At 37.0% G+C, this 19,109-nt stretch overlaps 1 protein-coding gene across 1 annotated transcript in view; it reads right to left on the reverse strand.

Annotated features, from left to right (window-relative positions):
* Nucleotides 1–19,109, reverse strand: part of LOC138702084 (extracellular serine/threonine protein CG31145) — a 378,856-nt gene that overhangs the window by 134,170 nt on the left and 225,577 nt on the right. The window contains exon 4 of the mRNA XM_069829626.1: nucleotides 11,188–11,492. Coding sequence (XP_069685727.1) covers nucleotides 11,188–11,492 — 305 coding nt within the window. The remainder of the gene's footprint in view (nucleotides 1–11,187; nucleotides 11,493–19,109) is intronic.

Genomic DNA, 19,109 nt, shown 5'->3' on the forward strand with positions numbered 1-19,109 from the left:
ATGCGTGGTTCTCTTGAGTATTGGCTCGAGAGAGAGTATCTTTCATTATTATGGAAGCAAATAACTTTCAGAATGTCTGGTATTATTCATTGAAAATAAATCTGAAAAATGTTTATTTGAACGTCTAATGAACTTAGTTTGCAGCATTTGCTGCACAAGCCACTAAATAAATATATTCGCTTCTGTTCGCTATGATAAAATTGTAGTCCTATCCTGTAGTAAATGTAACAGTGGTTTAGGTAACAATTTCTAAAAGTAGAAACGCGAGTACCCCGAGAAAGTTCTCTCTAATATTTGTTTTGTAGACCACAAATTCCATCACGACCTGACCGGGGATCGAACCCTGGTCGCGCTAGTATTTAAACCACGGACGCGGTGACGCAACTATTTGCTCGTTCAGTAATTATCTTTTATGTTTGCATTGTAAATGAGGCCTTTAACGTAATTATAACCTTGACATGAAAGGAGCATTACATTAAAGGCAATCATTAGCATTTCGTCACATAAACAGAAGCATAACGACCCAAAATTAGAAGCGTCAAATTTGCAAGCTCTTAAGTTTCAAAAGGAATAATTTAGTCACTCGCAAGACTTGAATGGCAAGGGAACGATTCTCTGAATCGAAACGCTGCATAAATGTATCGTCCTATTTTCTTTTTGTCCTCAGTATTAGCAGCGCCGCTTTCAGTGCCACGTTACATAAAATAAAAATAAAAAGTCTCATCAGCAACACATAGTCGATGTCCTACCAACCAATACGATTAATTGGCAACAACACTTGGAAACTAAAAGAATTGGTTATTTCTTATACGAGACGAGTCCAGAATAGTAATATACGTTACAAGAGCGGTATGTTGACGTTTTCATGGTCGAGGAAAAGATTGAAAAAGCGAAACGTAGTTGAGCTTTTTTAATTTCCGAGAACATGAAAACAAACATACCGCTCGTGTATCGTACGTTATTTTGTGCGAAGATCGTTTATTACACACCTGAAAGACGAATTTCTAATTAGTTGCAATGAAATCTCCATGTTGGTTTCTGTTTAATGACGGCAACTTCGGAAAACCAAAATATCTTTCTTCAACATTGTTGCTATAAAATGTTTTCTGTGTTTACTATACTCCAGCAGGCCGTGATATACGTCTGTCTTTTTTCCCCCCAGCCTATAAATGAGAACTTGAACAAACGGTAAGGTTACGTAATGATGTATTTTTCATTTTAATATTTTAACAATATTATTTATATAACATATTGCAGTAATAACATCGGCATCTGGAATCTTGTTGATTTTTTCACGGCTTCCTTAATGTTACTTGTATCAGGAATGCAATAAGTTTCGTGGAGTAGTAGACTTTACTTAAGTTTTGAAAATATTTAAAAACAATAATTAACATTGCAATTTAGGTGAAATTGCAGTGGTAAGTTTCCAATTTATAATTATTACTATGTTAAACGTCTCTAAAAATAATATGTTAAAAGCGTAAAGCAGTAAAATGAATGTCGCGCTTAAGCGGTAAGAAGAGGGAAATTGTTATGTGTGTTACGTTGGGATTACTGAATGTGGTATTTCACACTTACCGCGTTTTGGTTCTGTGCGGAAAACAAGCAAATACGCACGATCTCCTACAAAGTAAGTTTCCCTTCGGCCGTTTACAGAACGAAAACACAATTTTATGGAAATATTTATTGGAATAGATGCAGTAATTGTTGAGATGTTTTTCAGCTTATTTCCCAGCGGGGACATATACTATTTATTTATTTAACCTGGTAGAGATAAAGCCATCAGGCCTTGTCTTCCCCTCTACCTGGGGATTACAACTACAATATTAAGAATACAATTACAATTATAATTACAATTAATATTAAATTTAGATACAATAAAAATCAAAGTACTGAAAGATTAACTGATTAATAAAAGCTAGACAGTTTATTGTAAAAGTTAAGAAGAGAGAAGCATTTCTTTTATTGATTAAGTAAAAATTAAACCTACTCTACGCAGTAAGAAAATACTTAATAAGCTTGCTTTTGGACTCTACTAAATTCCGACAGTCTCTGATGTCACTGGGTAGGGTATTCCACAAGCGCGAGAGCGAGATTGTGTCTGATGATGAATACGATGATGTCTTATGTGTTGGTATGGCTAGTATGCGGCTATTTTGCGTGCGTGTGAAGAGATCATGATATGATGACAGGTAACTGAAACGGGAGGCAAGGTAGGTAGGTGTAGAAGTGTGAAGGACTTGGAAAAGGAGAATGAAAATAATTATTTCTACGTTCGTTAAGCCGTAGCCAGTTTAGACTTTGGAAGAATGGGGTAATGTGGTCAGCGCGACGGACATCGCAGACGAAGCGAACACAAAGAATTATGAACACGTTGTAATCTTTGCGACTGGTTGACGTTGAGGTCAGTCAGTAGAAAATTACAATAATCGAAGTGGGGCATTACTAGTGTTTCCACTAGTATTTTGTTGAGTGATAGCGGGAGGAATTTTCGAATGCTGTTTAAGGAATGTGGTATGGAAAGCACTTTTTTGGTAATATGGGTTACTTGGTTATTCCATTTTAAATGCGTATCAAAGTAAACTCCAAGGTTTTTAACACAGGAAGCAAAAGGGGATACCGTTGGCTCAACAGAGCGGTGCAGAAGGCTGTCACACACTGGTTCCGATCCATAGGCTGCAGATTTCGACGACACAGGGACACAAAAGTCGATCCCATGCTATGACAAAATATGTCTCAACAATTGCTGTATCTGTTCCAATAAAACTTTCCATGAAATTGTGTTTTCGTTCTGTAAACGGCCCCAGGGAAACTCACTTTCTGGAAGCGCCAAGTATATAGATTCACGTTATTAATTTAATTTTTTTTTTTGTGTAAATGTTTATATTTTCCCGCGCCGTGGCGTCGTGGTCTAAGACATCTGCCTAGGATTCGCGTTACGGAATGCGCGCTGGTTCGAGTCCTCATGGGGGAAGAAATTTTCTTATGAAATTTCGGCCAGTGTATGGGACCGGTGCCCACCCAGCATCGTGATGCACTTGGAAGCTACGATAGGTAGCGAAATCCGGTTTGCGAAAGCCAGCTATAAAGGCTGGGAGGATCATCGTGCTAACCACACGATACCTCCATTCTGGTTGGATGATCGTCCACCTCTGCTTCGGCATGTGGGCGTGAGACCAGCTGGTCGGTCTGGGCCCTTCACGGGCTGTAGCGCCAATTAAAGTATTAGGGTAAAGATACAGTATATCAGTCCCCTTTTCAAAAATGCTGTCAATATTACTTTTTCTAAAAATAAAATGTTACTGATTTTTGTCATTCAATGTTTCAGTACAACATGCCATGGTTTCATAAGTGTAATATCCAGGTAAATTGTTTTAACTGTTGATTATAAAATATGTAAGCAACTTTTGTGTTTTGAAAATAGGTTCATGGGCCTAATATGAGAGCCTTGAATTATTTGCAGAAAAAATATAGTTTTTTTGCTCCATATACGTATTTTAAAAGTTTGTGAACAGCTGCATACTCATTGACAAAAACAGACGTGTCCACAAATTCAATACCGTCATTTCCCATAACTATGGTCCTGGAACACAACTATGGTCCATGATACAACCATTCAAATTTTGTACTCCAAAACGAATTGGTATAGGTCAGTTTCTGTCAGATGCGTTTCCAATTCACTGTGGGCTAAAGCAAGGAGATGCACTATCACCTTTACTTTTTAACTTTGCTCTAGAGTATGCCATTAGGAAAGTCCAGGATAACACAGAGGGTTTGGAATTGAACGGGTTACATCAGCTGCTTGTCTATGCGGATGACGTGAATATGTTAGGAGAAAATCCACAAACGATTAGGGAAAACACGGGAATTTTACTTGAAGTAAGTAAAGAGATAGGTTTGGAAGTAAATCCCGAAAAGACAAAGTATATGATTATGTCTCGTGACCAGAATATTGTACGAAATGGAAACATAAAAATTGGAAATTTATTCTTTGTAGAGATGGAAAAATTCATATACCTGGGAGCAACAGTAACAAATATAAATGATACTCGGGAAGAAATTAAACACAGAATAAATATGGTAAATGCCTATTATTATTCTGTTGAGAAGCTTTTATCATTTAGTCTGCTGTCAAAAAATCTGAAAGTTACAATTTATAAAACAGTTATGTTACCGGTTGTTTTGTATGGTTGTGAAACTTGGACCCTCACTTTGAGAGCGAAACATAGGTTAAGGGTGTTTGAGAATAAGGTGCTTAGGAAAATATATGGGGCTAAGAGGGATGAAGTTACAGGAGATGGAGAAAGTTACACAACGCAGAACTGCACGCATTGTATTCTTCACCTGACATAATTAGGAACATTAAATCCAGACGTTTGAGATGGACAGGACATGTAGCACGTATGGGCGAATCCAGAAATGCATATAGAGTGTTAGTTGGGAGGTCGGAAGGAAAAAGACCTTTGAGGAGGCCGAGACGTAGATGGGAGGATAATATTAAAAAGGATTTGAGGGAGGTGGGTTATGATGGTAGGGAATGGATTAATTTTGCTCAGGATAGGGACCAATGGCAGGCTTATGTGAGGGCGGCAATGAACCTCCAGGTTCCTTAAAAGCCAGTTAGTAAGTAAGTACGTAGAACCTTGTTAATCCATATTTTTGCTGTGTAGTAGTTTGAAGTCAAGTCACTGCAGCTATCTACGAACGCTTCTACAGTGTTCTTTGAATGGTTGTATCGTGGACCATAGTTGTGTTCCAGGACCATAGTTATGGGAAATGTCGGTACCTTTACATCAATGGACATAATACAAATTTCACTTCCATTAAAAAATCTACAGTGTAAATTAACACATTCATTTCTTTTGCATGATTTCAGTTGCAAACATCAAATAATTTATCCATATCAACAAACTCTATGACTATACCCACAACGTCCGCAGTTTCCACGAAGTGCATAGAACAGAATATGGAACTGAAGAAACTTTTTACCTTGTTAGGAACAAACCGGGTTGTCATACATTTCGCCTTCTTCCTCTCCTGGTATCTACCTGCCGTAAATTCAACTTTACTAGTTCCCATAGGATTCCAGACTCGGCGCTGATAACTATCAGCTTTTTACACTGACAGATAACAGTACAACTTCTTGTAGGGAACTTGGGAAGGAAATTTCAGAACTGAATAAGGCAGACTCATGTGTGATGCTATCTTTCTCTTACACAGACGTCTGTGAGTCGGTCAGGCGGTGAAGTTGTGCGCAAACGTGACTACGATAAAGTAGTTAGTTCTCGAACGTCATAATTATACAGGGTTTTTAGTCGCAGTTGAGCCTCACGAAAGAAGACCCTCGCTTGTGAAATTTTCCTGAGGTTACATAATACAGCCAGTCTCTGCCAGATGAAATCTCATGTGCCGTGGTTGCTTAGTTACAGAAACTTTTCTAATTTGGAAGAAATTTCCGGGCTAGTTAACAGATTTTGGCTTCATTTCGTATCAGATAAAATATACGACTGTAAAAGGGAAAATAATGAACGACAGTTGAATGCAGCATGGTAGATTATTAAATATGGCGCTGACTTGTACCCCAGTCAAGCAGGAGTTCCTTTTCTCTTTCTACTACTCATTTCACTTGAAGACAAAGCTAGAAGCATCCTTGCATTGAAATTCATTTGTCTACAGCAAATTATTGTTGCTTGGTTACGAATGATGACGTATAGGTCTAGATCTGACGTCTATATATATAATTTGAACTGGTAATGGAAATTACAGGAAAACGGCTGAACGGATTTTAATGAGTGACCCCTCATTTTCATGTCTGGCATCCAAAGTTTTTCGGAAAAGTAGTAGTTTTCAGTGAAATGTCAATTTTCCTATATAATTTTCCTATTTTCCAAGATCCATCTGTTGTCAGTTTTGAGAACTAATTTTGTTCAATCACGGCCGACTTGATTGAATTTCAGAACAAAACACACCTACAATAAACAATAGGCTATTACACGAAGGCCATGACCTGCAGGATTGCCGACATATTTAGAGCTCAATTCAATTTGTTATTAAAAACTGATTCTGCAGTGTATAATTTTCTGAGTAGGCCTACAGCTGTGTACTGGATATTCAAATCTACGAAACTTGAGGTGGTTTGATGACATTATTAGCATTAGAAATTAAATATTATTATAGTTAATATCATGATGCGTCTATTTTTCATTAATTGTACATAATATTGATGCTATATTGATGACATGAAAGTGAAACGTTTTGAGGTTATATAAGTAAATGTAGAGAATATCTTAATTTAGATCTTCATTTCTATAATTTACTGAGTGACTGCTATATATAACTACAAAACTTAGGTAAGATAATAATATTGTTATTAAAAATCTAATATGTTTATACTTATTAACCCAGTGGGGTTGGGTTTTCTTCATATGCTTAATGGCGGTGTAGTGTAGATATTGATGTGTCATTGTCTTCAGTATTGGCTCGAGAGAGCGCAAAAATTACAATTCCTAAGGAAAGATCAAAAGGTATTACTTACTGATAAAATAAGAGGCCTACAAAATTTTGTAGTCTCCAGATCATTTCAGCAAAATCTCTTAGTAGGATAAAATGATTTTACGCCCTACATTTCAAGTTCTACATGCAGCAGCTATACGAAAATGCTATTGTTCGAAAGCTTAGCAAACCTGGCATTTTTTTAACTTTTGCCTACAATCCACAATGACCTGAAATAGCTACTGCTATCGTCCTGACATTGATACTTGCGTTTTCGCGTTGAAACTCAAAAACTGAAGTTGGATAGATTCAAGAAAAAAGTATTTGGCATAAAAAAAATCCATTGGGAGGGAGTATGTTTCATTATTATGGAAGCAAATAACTATCAAAAAGACAAGTATTCTTCGTTGAAAATAAATCTGAAAAATTTTTATTTGAACGTCTAACGAACTTAGTTTGCAGCAGTATTTGCTGCACAAGCCACTAGTAGGAATGTAATTAGTACTACAAATAAAATGCAGTTAATATAAAAACTGGAAAGCAATCCTTTGAAAAGTTGGAAAAATTCAAATACCTTGGAGCAACACTAACAAATACAAATGACACTCGAGAGGAAATTAAACGCAGAATAAATATGGGAAATGTCTATTTCGATTCAGATGCTTTTGTCATCCAGTCTGCCCTCAGAGAATTTTTAAATCGTTATATCTGTAGTGCTCGGGAAATGTGACACAAGTCAGTTTCCGCAAACCTTTTTTGATAATTTATTGACAACTTACGGAACATCTGTACGATTGGAAAAAAATACTTAGGTATTCCTCTCATTACAATAATTCATACAGAAAAAAATCAAATCAACATAAACCAATGTAAGTTGTCAATAAATTATCAGAAAAGGTTCGTAAAAACTGACTTATGTCACTTTTCTCAAGCACTGCAGATATATTACCGATAGTTCTGTATGATTTTGAAACTTAGACTCTCACTTTGAAAAAGGAACAGAGGTTGTATTGTATTGTATTGTATTTATTAATATTCCGTGATATTCATACATTGCTTCACTGCTAGAATATGGAACAAGTCAAAAAACTTAATACTAGCCTATTATGAAGTATTAATTTATAGTTACAGTCCAGATGAAATATATATACAGACGAGATTTACAATATAGTCTACTAGTACAACAAAAAGGTTTAGTATCAATTTCATGAAGTGTTATTGAATGTCATGAATTCACCTACAGAATAGAAGGCGTGATAAATTAGGTATTTCTTTAATTTGGCCCTAAATAATCTTATGTTTCGAGTTTCATTTTTTATATCGATAGGGCGGCTATTAAAAATTTTTACTACCCTTATAACGCACTCCTTTTTGATAGCACGATAGACTTGCCGATGGAGTATGAAAGTCATTTTTTTTACGCGTATTTATGCTATGAACTGTTGAATTAGTTACAAAGTTTTCACGATTACATATTGATGAAAAAATATACTGACAAAGCCATGGGCATTATTTGTAGTTTTTTTAAGATAGTCCTACACGATTCCCTACATTTGGCACCTAGTATTATTCTAATTACTTTTTTTTTGTAATAGAAATATAACTTACTGTTACTATCTATGGAATTTACCCAGAATATTATTCCAAAACTCATTACCGAGTGGAAGTATGCGAAGTATATTGTTTTTAAGGTATTGATATTTACTATTTTTTGCATAGATCTAATAGCAGAACAGGCTGAATTTAGTTTGAGAGTAATTTCATTAATATGATTTTTTCAATTTAACACATTATCGATTTTAAGCCCAGAAATTTCGTGGTTTTTGTTTCTGATAGGGACCTATTGTTAATTATTGCGCTTGAAATTTTCAAGTTTGAATATGGACAGAATTTAAATTGAATTATGTTAGTTTTGTTGCAATTTAATACTATGTTTAAGGGTTCTCTAAAAGCCATAAGTAAGTAAATTCGTATGGTTAATATGCAGACATGCTTTCTGTTTATGGATTTTGTGATGGTAATGCATTGGCTGGTGTTGAGAAATACAGACGATGCTTTCCCAATCGAAGGGTTCCATCTAGCTGTGTGTTTTCCCGTGTTTGCCGGTCGTTAAATGAAACTGGCAAGCTACCAAGTTGAGGTCTGAAAGAGAACCGGTACCGGTATCTCCCAAGAATCACGTCAGCAAAGTTTGAAAGAAATTAAGGAAAAAATATGGATTTTTAGGCTAAGAGTCGATGTATATCTTAAATCGATGTAGATTAACCAAACTATATTATCCTGAAATATTTTACATTCCTCCAGAGACACATATATATTATTTTATATATTATTTTAATGTACCGAAGTACACATGATATTTCCATGCAGATATTCTGCGTCATCATACGATGAAAGAGTAATGGAAAGGAGAAAAATTCTCTCCGGCGCCGGAATTTGAACCCCGATTTTCAGCTCTACGTGCTGATGCTTTATCCACTAAGCCACACCGGATAAATGGCTGGTCTCTAAATTGAGACGATTCAACAAGACTCATGACAACGATCACCTCCTACATAATAGCCAAACTGGTTAGTCTCTTATATAAGAGACAACTCATCCTGCCTAAGGGATTCCGTGGTTTTCCTAAGGCGTAAAACAAATATCGGGATGAGCCCTATAAGAAATGGGCCACGGACCTGCACTCATGTCCCCATGAATCTCCATAATTACTCTAAATTAATTAATAATTACATCTCTCCCCTCTCTTCGTAATTGAGTCACCATAAAGCCAAATGGCTGGTCTCTAAATTGAGACGATTCAACAAGGCTCATGACAACAATCACCTCCTACATAATAGCCAAATTGGCTAGTCTCTTATATATGAGACAACTCATCGTGCCTAAGGGATTCCGTGGTTTTCCTAAGGCGTAAAACAAATGCCGGGATGAGCCCTATAAGAAATGGGCCACGGACCTGCACTCATATCCCCATGAATCTCCATAATTACTCTAAATTAATTAATAATTACATCTCTCCCCTCTCTTCGTAATTGAGTCACCATAAAGCCAAATGGCTGGTCTCTAAATTGAGACGATTCAACAAGGCTCATGACAACAATCACCTCCTACATAATAGCCAAATTGGCTAGTCTCTTATATATGAGACAACTCATCCTGCCAAAGGGATTCCGTGGTTTTCCTAAGGCGTAAAACAAATGCCGGGATGAGCCCTATAAGAAATGGGCCACGGACCTGCACTCATATCCCCATGAATCTCCATAATTACTCTAAATTAATTAATAATTACATCTCTCCCCTCTCTTCGTAATTGAGTCACCATAAAGCCAAATGGCTGGTCTCTAAATTGAGACGATTCAACAAGGCTCATGACAACAATCACCTCCTACATAATAGCCAAATTGGCTAGTGAGACAACTCATCGTGCCTAAGGGATTCCGTGGTTTTCCTAAGGCGTAAAACAAATGCCGGGATGAGCCCTATAAGAAATGGGCCACGGACCTGCACTCATATCCCCATGAATCTCCATAATTACTCTAAATTAATTAATAATTACATCTCTCCCCTCTCTTCGTAATTGAGTCACCATAAAGCCAAATGGCTGGTCTCTAAATTGAGACGATTCAACAAGGCTCATGACAACAATCACCTCCTACATAATAGCCAAATTGGCTAGTCTTTTATATATGAGACAACTCATCCTGCCAAAGGGATTCCGTGGTTTTCCTAAGGCGTAAAACAAATGCCGGGATGAGCCCTATAAGAAATGGGCCACGGACCTGCACTCATATCCCCATGAATCTCCATAATTACTCTAAATTAATTAATAATTACATCTCTCCCCTCTCTTCGTAATTGAGTCACCATAAAGCCAAATGGCTGGTCTCTAAATTGAGACGATTCAACAAGGCTCATGACAACAATCACCTCCTACATAATAGCCAAATTGGCTAGTCTCTTATATATGAGACAACTCATCCTGCCTAAGGTATTCCGTGGTTGTCCTAAGGCGTAAGACAAATGTCGGGATGAGCCCTGTAAGAAATGGGCCACGGACCTATATGCCCTTCCCCATATATATTCCCCTTTATTATAAATGACGTATGCCCTAGTTCAGAACCTATAAATTGTCTATTAAATATACGAGGTCACTGAATTATTCGCAATTGAAAGGACAGGGACCTCTCAAATTGCAGATTTAGATTTCACGGCGCTTCTTCCGACGGCCTTCACATGCCTTGTCATCGAACAACAGATGACAGCGTCTCGCCATCCTAACGGCAAACACCAGCCATCTCCTCCTCGCCCCGTCCCGTGATCACTTGATCAAATCTCAGTCCCCCTCGCGTATGTGGTACCTAAGAGGTTACATCCATTTTCGGCTTCCCCTTCAAAATTTTCTAGAGCTCCTTCAGTGGAGCAGCGTAACCCGGAGTGAGACTAGTGGCCAATAGGCTTGGAGCTCACATATTTAGTTTTGTACAGCCCCCAACCCCTCGCAAGGACGCATTTTGCGTACCTTTTAAATTTGTCCTCCCAATTCTCTTACGATTTTTTGATATCTACTCCGGCGCCGAACAGAATCGTCTCAGATTAAGTTCCAACTCTTGGGTTCCATTGGGTTCTACGCTCCATTACTCTTTCATCGCACTCTGTATGTTCAGGAGCGTGAATGTCTTGCTGAGTGTGACGTACCTTGCTCCCACTGTGCCTTGCGGCGCTTGTGGTAGGACCGCCTCCAGGGGTGGCGCCACACCTTGCGGGGGGCTACTTCTTTGGCGGGCAGGAAGGCGGCGAAAGAGCCCTCGAGCGTGTCTGGGTTGCCGCAGATGGCGTGCGCGGTGTCGCAGTAGTATGAGCACTTGCCGTGGAAGCAGAGATTGTTGGACGGCGACACGAAGAAGGTCTTGAGCAGGTCGCCGTCCGCCAGCGCGTACAGCTCTGTCGTCATATTCAGCACGCGCCCCGTGACAGGCATGGCGCGCCTGAAGCCCAGCAACCTGCAACGCAAACCACAAGCCGTTACTATACCTTGACCAAAACTACTTCCGACTTGACAGCTTATAGAGAAGGGGGTGCAATGTTGTCATGTTGCCGATCTTTCGTGTAAGCGAGCGCGCTGCCGATAGAGTGCAGTAATGAACGGCTGACATGAACACATACATTTCTAACCAATTTGTTGAACACGAGACATTAAAATTTGTGTACATTATTATTTTTATTATCCTATAATAATAATAATAATAATAATAATTAGTAGTAGTAGTAGTAGTAGTAGTACCGGTATTCTTCAATGTAAATACCGTTAGAAAAGTGTCGAAAGAACTGTAAACTGTAATAGTAATATGCGTTACAAGAGCGGTATGTTGACGTTTTCATGGTCGAGGAAAAGATTGAAAAAGCGAAACGTAGTTGAGCTTTTTTAATTTCCGAGAACATGAAAACAAACATACCGCTCGTGTATCGTACATTATTTTGTGCGAAGATTGTTTATTACATACCTGAAAGACGAATTTCTAATTAGTTGCAATGAAATCTCCATGTTGGTTTCTGTTTAATGACGGTAACTTCAGAACACCAAAATATCTTTCTTCAACATTGTTGCTATAAAATGTTTTCTGTGTTTACTATACTCCAGCAGGCCGTGATATACATCTGTCTTCCCCCCCCCCCCCAGTCTATAAATGCGAACTTAAAACAAACGGTAAGGTTATGTAATGATTTATTTTTCATTTTAATATTTTAACAATATTATTTATATAACATATTGCAGTAATAACATCGGCAACTGGAATCTAGTTTATTTTTCCACGGCTTCCTTAATGTTACTTGTATCAGGAATGCAATAAGTTTCGTGGAGTAGTAGACTTTACTTAATTTTTGCAAATATTTAAAACCAATAATTAACATTGCAATTTAGGTGAAATTGCAGTGGTAAGTTTCCAATTTATAATTATTACTATGTTAAACGTCTCTAAAAATAATATGTTAAAAGCCTAAAGCAGTAAAATGAATGTCGCGCTTAAGCGGTAAGAAGAGGGAAATTGTTATGTGTGTTACGTTGGAAATACTGAATGTGGTATTTCACACTTACCGCGTATTGGTTCTGTGCGGAAAGCAAGCAAATACGCACGATCTCGCACAAAAACATTTTTAATTTAATACGAAGCCTCTACTTTTATGAGTGTCGGTATTCTTCAATGTAATATTGTTAGAAAGGCGTTGAAAAATTGCAAACTGTAAAAATATTTATAATTAAAAATCTGCACGGTCTTTTTCTTTTCAAATATTGGTAGCAGTGCTCTTATTAATTTTAACACAAGCAACAGTTCTCATTACGACTTGCGCCAAAGGTAAAAGAGGCCCGCCATTATCTTTTCTCCTGTCAAAATACTCTCTTACATAACACACCATCTCTCGCGTTTGACTCTTTAACGGGGCACCTTGTACAATATTCTTTATTCTCCGCCTGCCTTTCCTTCCTTCCTTCCTTCCTTCCTTCCGACATTGCACAAGTCACCTGTTTGAAAACTCTAGCAGAAACTAGAAAACACACACTCCACCAATGACAACGGAGATAATAGTGTAATATAATTTAAACACAATAATTATCGATACACTAAAACAATAATACAACTAAATAATATTTTTAATTCACGCAAATCACGCGTTAACCAGCCAACTCAGTCATTCCGGCCACTGTATTCACCACTAGGCCCTGGTATTCACGTGCAACTTGTAAACATAGACAAGGCAACACCGTCCCGTTACCATGGTTACGCGTCTCTTGTGATTGGTTGATTTGAATGGTTGCCATGGTAACATGCTAAAGGCGCCATTTGTCAGGTCGGAAGTTGTTTTGGACAGACCATAAATGGGTGCATTATTATGTACCGAGTATTCCAGCTTAAGAAAAAGGCATTGGTCTTATTTGTCTTGGGTAGTACATTGTAGCCGCAAGATGCATCTGTTAATAGAAAGAGTGAGGTATAGTATATCTCACTCTCTTCCTAACACGTACAGCATTGTAGCAAGTTTATCCACAAAATAGGTACAGTGAGTCCGTTGAAATGATAAAAAAACTTATTAAAGCAATAATGATACCTGCAAAAATACACATTATATTTTATATACATTATAACTGGACTTCGGACATTATTTAGGCTATTAACGAACTTTTAGACACCCCAACTAGGCTCAATAATAGTAGTAATAATTAATAATAATATTAAAACTTTGTTAAACATCATTAGTTATTTTATTGGGTGAACTAATGCTTATGATACAGACTTAACATTATATGCAGCACACGTTTTCCGTTATTAAATATTAAGAAGCGCTTATAATACAAATTTAAGATTATGTGCAGCACACATTTTGTGTTATTAAATCTTGAGAACCGCTTGTAATACTAATTAAGATTATGTGCAGCACACATTTTGTGTTATTAAATCTTGAGAACCGCTTGTAATACTAATTAAGATTATGTGCAGCACACATTTTGTGTTATTAAATCTTGAGAACCGCTTGTAATACTAATTAAGATTATGTGCAGCACACATTTTGTGTTATTAAATCTAGAGAACCGCTTGTAATACTAATTAAAATTATGTGCAGCACACATTTTGTGTTATTAAATCTTGAAACCGCTTGTAATACTAATTAAGATTATGTGCAGCACACATTTTGTGTTATTAAATCTTGAGAACCGCTTGTAATACTAATTAAGATTATGTGCAGCACACATTTTGTGTTATTAAATCTTGAGAACCGCTTGTAATACTAATTAAGATTATGTGCAGCACACATTTTGTGTTATTAAATCTTGAGAACCGCTTGTAATGCTAATTAAGGTTATGTGCAGCACACATTTTGTGTTATTAAATCTTGAGAACCGCTTGTAATACTAATTAAGATTATGTGCAGCACACATTTTGTGTTATTAAATCTTGAGAACCGCTTGTAATACTAATTAAGATTATGTGCAGCACACATTTTGTGTTATTAAATCTTGAGAACCGCTTGTAATACTAATTAAGAGTATGTGCAGCACACATTTTGTGTTATTAAATCTTGAGAACCGCTTGTAATACTAATTAAGGTTATGTGCAGCACACATTTTGTGTTATTAAATCTTGAGAACCGCTTGTAATACTAATTAAGATTATGTGCAGCACACATTTTGTGTTATTAAATCTTGAAACCGCTTGTAATACTAATTAAGATTATGTGCAGCACAGTTTTCCGTCATTAAATGTTAAGAAGTACAGGGACATCATTTTATTTTTTCTTCAATTTTTATTGTACCTGAGTTTTGGAAGTTACTTCACTCCCACCCCCTCTACTAGTAAACTTCCAACCGTTCTCCATACAGAACCAAGGCCGCGTATGCAGTACTAAGTTAGTGAGTACAGTACGTTCCAGAAATATGTTCGCGTTTTCCGGTGACGAAAGAGCTTTTAATATTGAATCATATTTTCGCACAGCTACTGTCGTCCGTCTGCTTACGTCGTATCCCGGTTTCCCCCACCTGCTTCTGTTTACTCCTCTGTAAAGTCAAGTAGCTGGGCTGTCTTAGCTCTTTTCCAAAAACATTAATTTCTTTTAGGAATTGGACGTCTACGTAATATACAACTGTTTAACATAACTTAAATAAAAGGGCCTTGTTAAATAATTAACTGTCACGAGATTTCTCCCCCCCTTTCTACGACCCTGCGACAAAACCACTTGAACGGACAGTAGATAGCATGTCTGAGTAATTTTATCTTTTCGAAAATTTACAGTACATAAGGTACTCTTTTATAGAGTAGGTACAGAATTATTTCAACATGAGTTACTCGTACGAAGGACGAAACTGGTAATTCGAATTAGGTACAATAGTGTATAGTGCGATAATATGCACAAAAGAACTGCAGCCTGTATCGAAATGAACGGCCACCTTTTTCAAAAATGTGTTTAAATATCCATATTATGATTATTTTTCAATTCAACTTCATTCCCTATATTGTACGCTGATGTGCTGTAAGGGTACAATATACACTGCATAATTAATAAGTCCGAATGTATAGCTCAATTCGTGAGTAAAAACACTCATGGTTAATACAGTACTGTATGTTGAGTAAAAAAAAAACCTAATGAAAATTATCAAACTCAAAATCGCGATATTTCCTAGTTTACATAAATGGATGAACTACTTTTCTTCCCTCTTATCCTAGTAGAGTGATTTGTATTTTACGCCAGTATTCTTCACCTGACATAATTAGGAACATTAAATCCAGACGTTTGAGATGGACAGGGCATGTAGCACGTATGGGCGAATCCAGAAATGCATATAGAGTGTTAGTTGGGAGGCCGGAGGGAAAAAGACCTTTAGAGAGGCCGAGACGTAGATGGGAAGATAATATTAAAATGGATTTCAGGGAGGTGAGATATGATGGTAGAGACTGGATTAATCTTGCTCAGGATAGGAACCAATGGCGGACTTATGTGAGGGCGGCAATGAACCTCCGGGTTCCTTAAAAGCCAGTAAGTAAGTATCATCGAACTCCAGTCTTGGAAGGGGGAGCAAGCGATGTTTCCGGTTCTAGACATTTAATCCAAAGATATAGACAGGTTAATATTAAAAATGTTAGTAAAAACAAAATGATTCCCTGTACTTACTTACAAATGACTTTTGAGGAACCTGCAGGTTCATTGCCGCCCTCACATAAGCCCGCCATCGGTCCCTACCCTGTGCAAGATTAATCCAGTATCTATCATCATAACCCACCTCCCTCAAAACCATTTTAATATTATCCTCCCATCTACGTCTCGGCCTCCCCAAATGTCTTTTTCCCTCCGGTCTCCCAACTAACACTCTATATGCATTTCTGGATTCGTCCATATCTGCTACATGCCCTGCCCATCTCAAACGTCTGGATTTAATGTTCCTAATTAGGTCAGGTGAAGAATACAATGCGTGCAGTTCTGCGTTGTGTAACTTTCTCATTCTCCTGTAACTTCATCCCTCTTATCCCCAAATATTTTTCTAAGCACCTTACTCTCAGACACCCTTAATCTCTGTTCCTCTCTCAAAGTGAGATTCCAAGTTTCACAACCATACAGAACAACCGGTGATATAACTGTTTTGTAAATTCTAACTTTCAGATTTTTTGACAGCAGACTGGATGATAAAAGCTTCTCAACCGAATAATAACAGGCATTTCCCATATTTATTCTGCGTTTAATTTCCTCCCGAGTATCATTTGTTACTGTTGCTCCCAGCTATTTGAATTTTTCCACCTCTTCAAAGGATAAATTTTCAAATTTTATATTTCCATTTCGTACAATATTCTGGTCACGAGACATAATCATATACTTTGTCTTTTCGGGATCAATAACAAGGCTAGTGTGCTTAACAATGACTTATGGGGCTAAATACAGTATGATTTTTAATTTTCTTTTATTATTAAAATCAGTTTTGCAAACTTCCTCGTAAATCTCATGATAGGCGAAATAAAAGCAAGGACACATTTATAGTTGTAATGTCGTTTATGAAGCTTAGGTGAAATGTTAACTAGAATCCTACGGTACAGTACAGTAGATGTAGAGCAATCTGTTAGAATATTAAGACAAAGTTTCAGGCTGTGTTCGTGGTGAGGTAAGTGTTCCCACTGCCAGTAGATTTGTATCCCGCGATTACCAACCTTTTCCTTTATTTACCTTCATCAGCCGCCGTGAGTGAAAGAAAACTTCGTAATAGAATTTGTGAAATGGAAGGAAACCGTTTCCTATTAGGTCAGGTCCATTTCGGCCTGCAGGATAAACTTGCGGATTAGTTGCAGCCTTGTTTGGACGGCTGCCTACCTGTCGGGGAAGTTTGATATGGTTAACATTAAGGCAGAGGTGAGATGAAGCTAACTCCTCGACAAGCTTCAGGGGTGAACAGTTCAGCGTCTCTACCTGTTCTTTATAAATTAGTGCCTATATTTCTTCCTTCCTCACATCTTTATTTGATTCCTTCCTCAATATATCCCTCCTTTCTCCACTCTTAGCCCCTAGATTTTGTAGCTCTATTTTCCTTTATGTATCAGTTCATATTCATTTCATTTTCCTTCTTTATTTGTTTTTCTTGACTGCCCTCATTTCCCGATTCTCTCTCTCCGTATTTTTCTTTTCCCTTTACTCGATTTTTTTCGTTATCTAGCTATTTTTATTAATATTTCTCCAACTTTTCGCCTTACCCTCTCTCTCTATATCCTTTTCTCTTAGTTTTCCTTTCTTATTCTTTCATTATATGCTCTTCCCTTTCCCCCAGTCGTTTCCCCTTTCTTTCTTTTTTCTGTATCGAGCTATTTTTATTTCTCTATCTCGTTCTCTCCTACTCTCGTTCTCTTCATTTCTCTCCCGTTCTTTCTTTCACATTCGTCCTTTCCTTGTATATCGGTTTCCTTCTTTCTTTATTTCTCTCTAGTTCTTTCTTTCACATTCGTCCTTTCCTTGTATACTGGTTTCCTTCTTTCTTTATTTCTCTCTAGTTCTTTCTTTCACATTCGTCCTTTCCTTGTATATCGGTTTCCTTCTTTCTTTATTTCTCTCTAGTTCTTTCTTTCACATTCGTCCTTTCCTTGTATATCGGTTTCCTTCTTTCTTTATTTCTCTCTAGTTCTTTCTTTCACATTCGTCCTTTCCTTGTATATCTGTTTCTTTCTTTCTTTATTTCTCTCTACTTAATTCTTTCACATTCGTCCTTTCCTTGTATATCGGTTTCCTTCTTTCTTTATTTCTCTCTAGTTCTTTCTTTCACATTCGTCCTTTCCTTGTATACTGGTTTCCTTCTTTCTTTATTTCTCTCTAGTTCTTTCTTTCACATTCGACCTTTCCTTGTATATCGGTTTCCTTCTTTCTTTATTTCTCTCTAGTTCTTTCTTTCACATTCGTCCTTTCCTTGTATATCGGTTTCCTTCTTTCTTTATTTCTCTCTAGTTCTTTCTTTCATATTCGTCCTTTCCTTGTATACTGGTTTCCTTCTTTCTTTATTTCTCTCTAGTTCTTTCTTTCACATTCGTCCTTTCCTTGTATATCTGTTTCTTTCTTTCTTTATTTCTCTCTAGTTAATTCTTTCACATTCGTCCTTTCCTTGTATATCGGTTTCCTTCTTTCTTTATTTCTCTCTAGTTCTTTCTTTCACATTCGTCCTTTCTTTGTATATCGGTTTCCTTCTTTCTTTATTTCTCTCTAGTTCTTTCTTTCACATTCGTCCTTTCCTTGTATATCTGTTTCTTTCTTTATTTATTTCTCTCTAGTTCTTTCTTTCACATTCGTCCTTTCCTTGTATACTGGTTTCTTTCTTTCTTTATTTCTCTCTAGTTCATTCTTTCACATTCGTCCTTTCCTTGTATATTGGTTTCCTTCTTTCTTTATTTCTCTCTAGTTCTTTCTTTCACATTCGTCCTTTCCTTATATATCGGTTTCCTTCTTTCTTTATTTCTCTCTAGTTCTTTCCTTCACATTCGTCTTTTCCTTGTATATCGGTTTCCTTCTTTCTTTATTTCTCTCTAGTTCTTTCTTTCACATTCGTCCTTTCCTTGTATATCGGTTTCCTTCTTTCTTTATTTCTCTCTAGTTCTTTCTTTCAC

The sequence above is a fragment of the Periplaneta americana genome, chromosome 6 (genome assembly GCF_040183065.1).
Source record: "Periplaneta americana isolate PAMFEO1 chromosome 6, P.americana_PAMFEO1_priV1, whole genome shotgun sequence".
In the NCBI taxonomy this organism is placed as follows: domain Eukaryota; kingdom Metazoa; phylum Arthropoda; class Insecta; order Blattodea; family Blattidae; genus Periplaneta; species Periplaneta americana.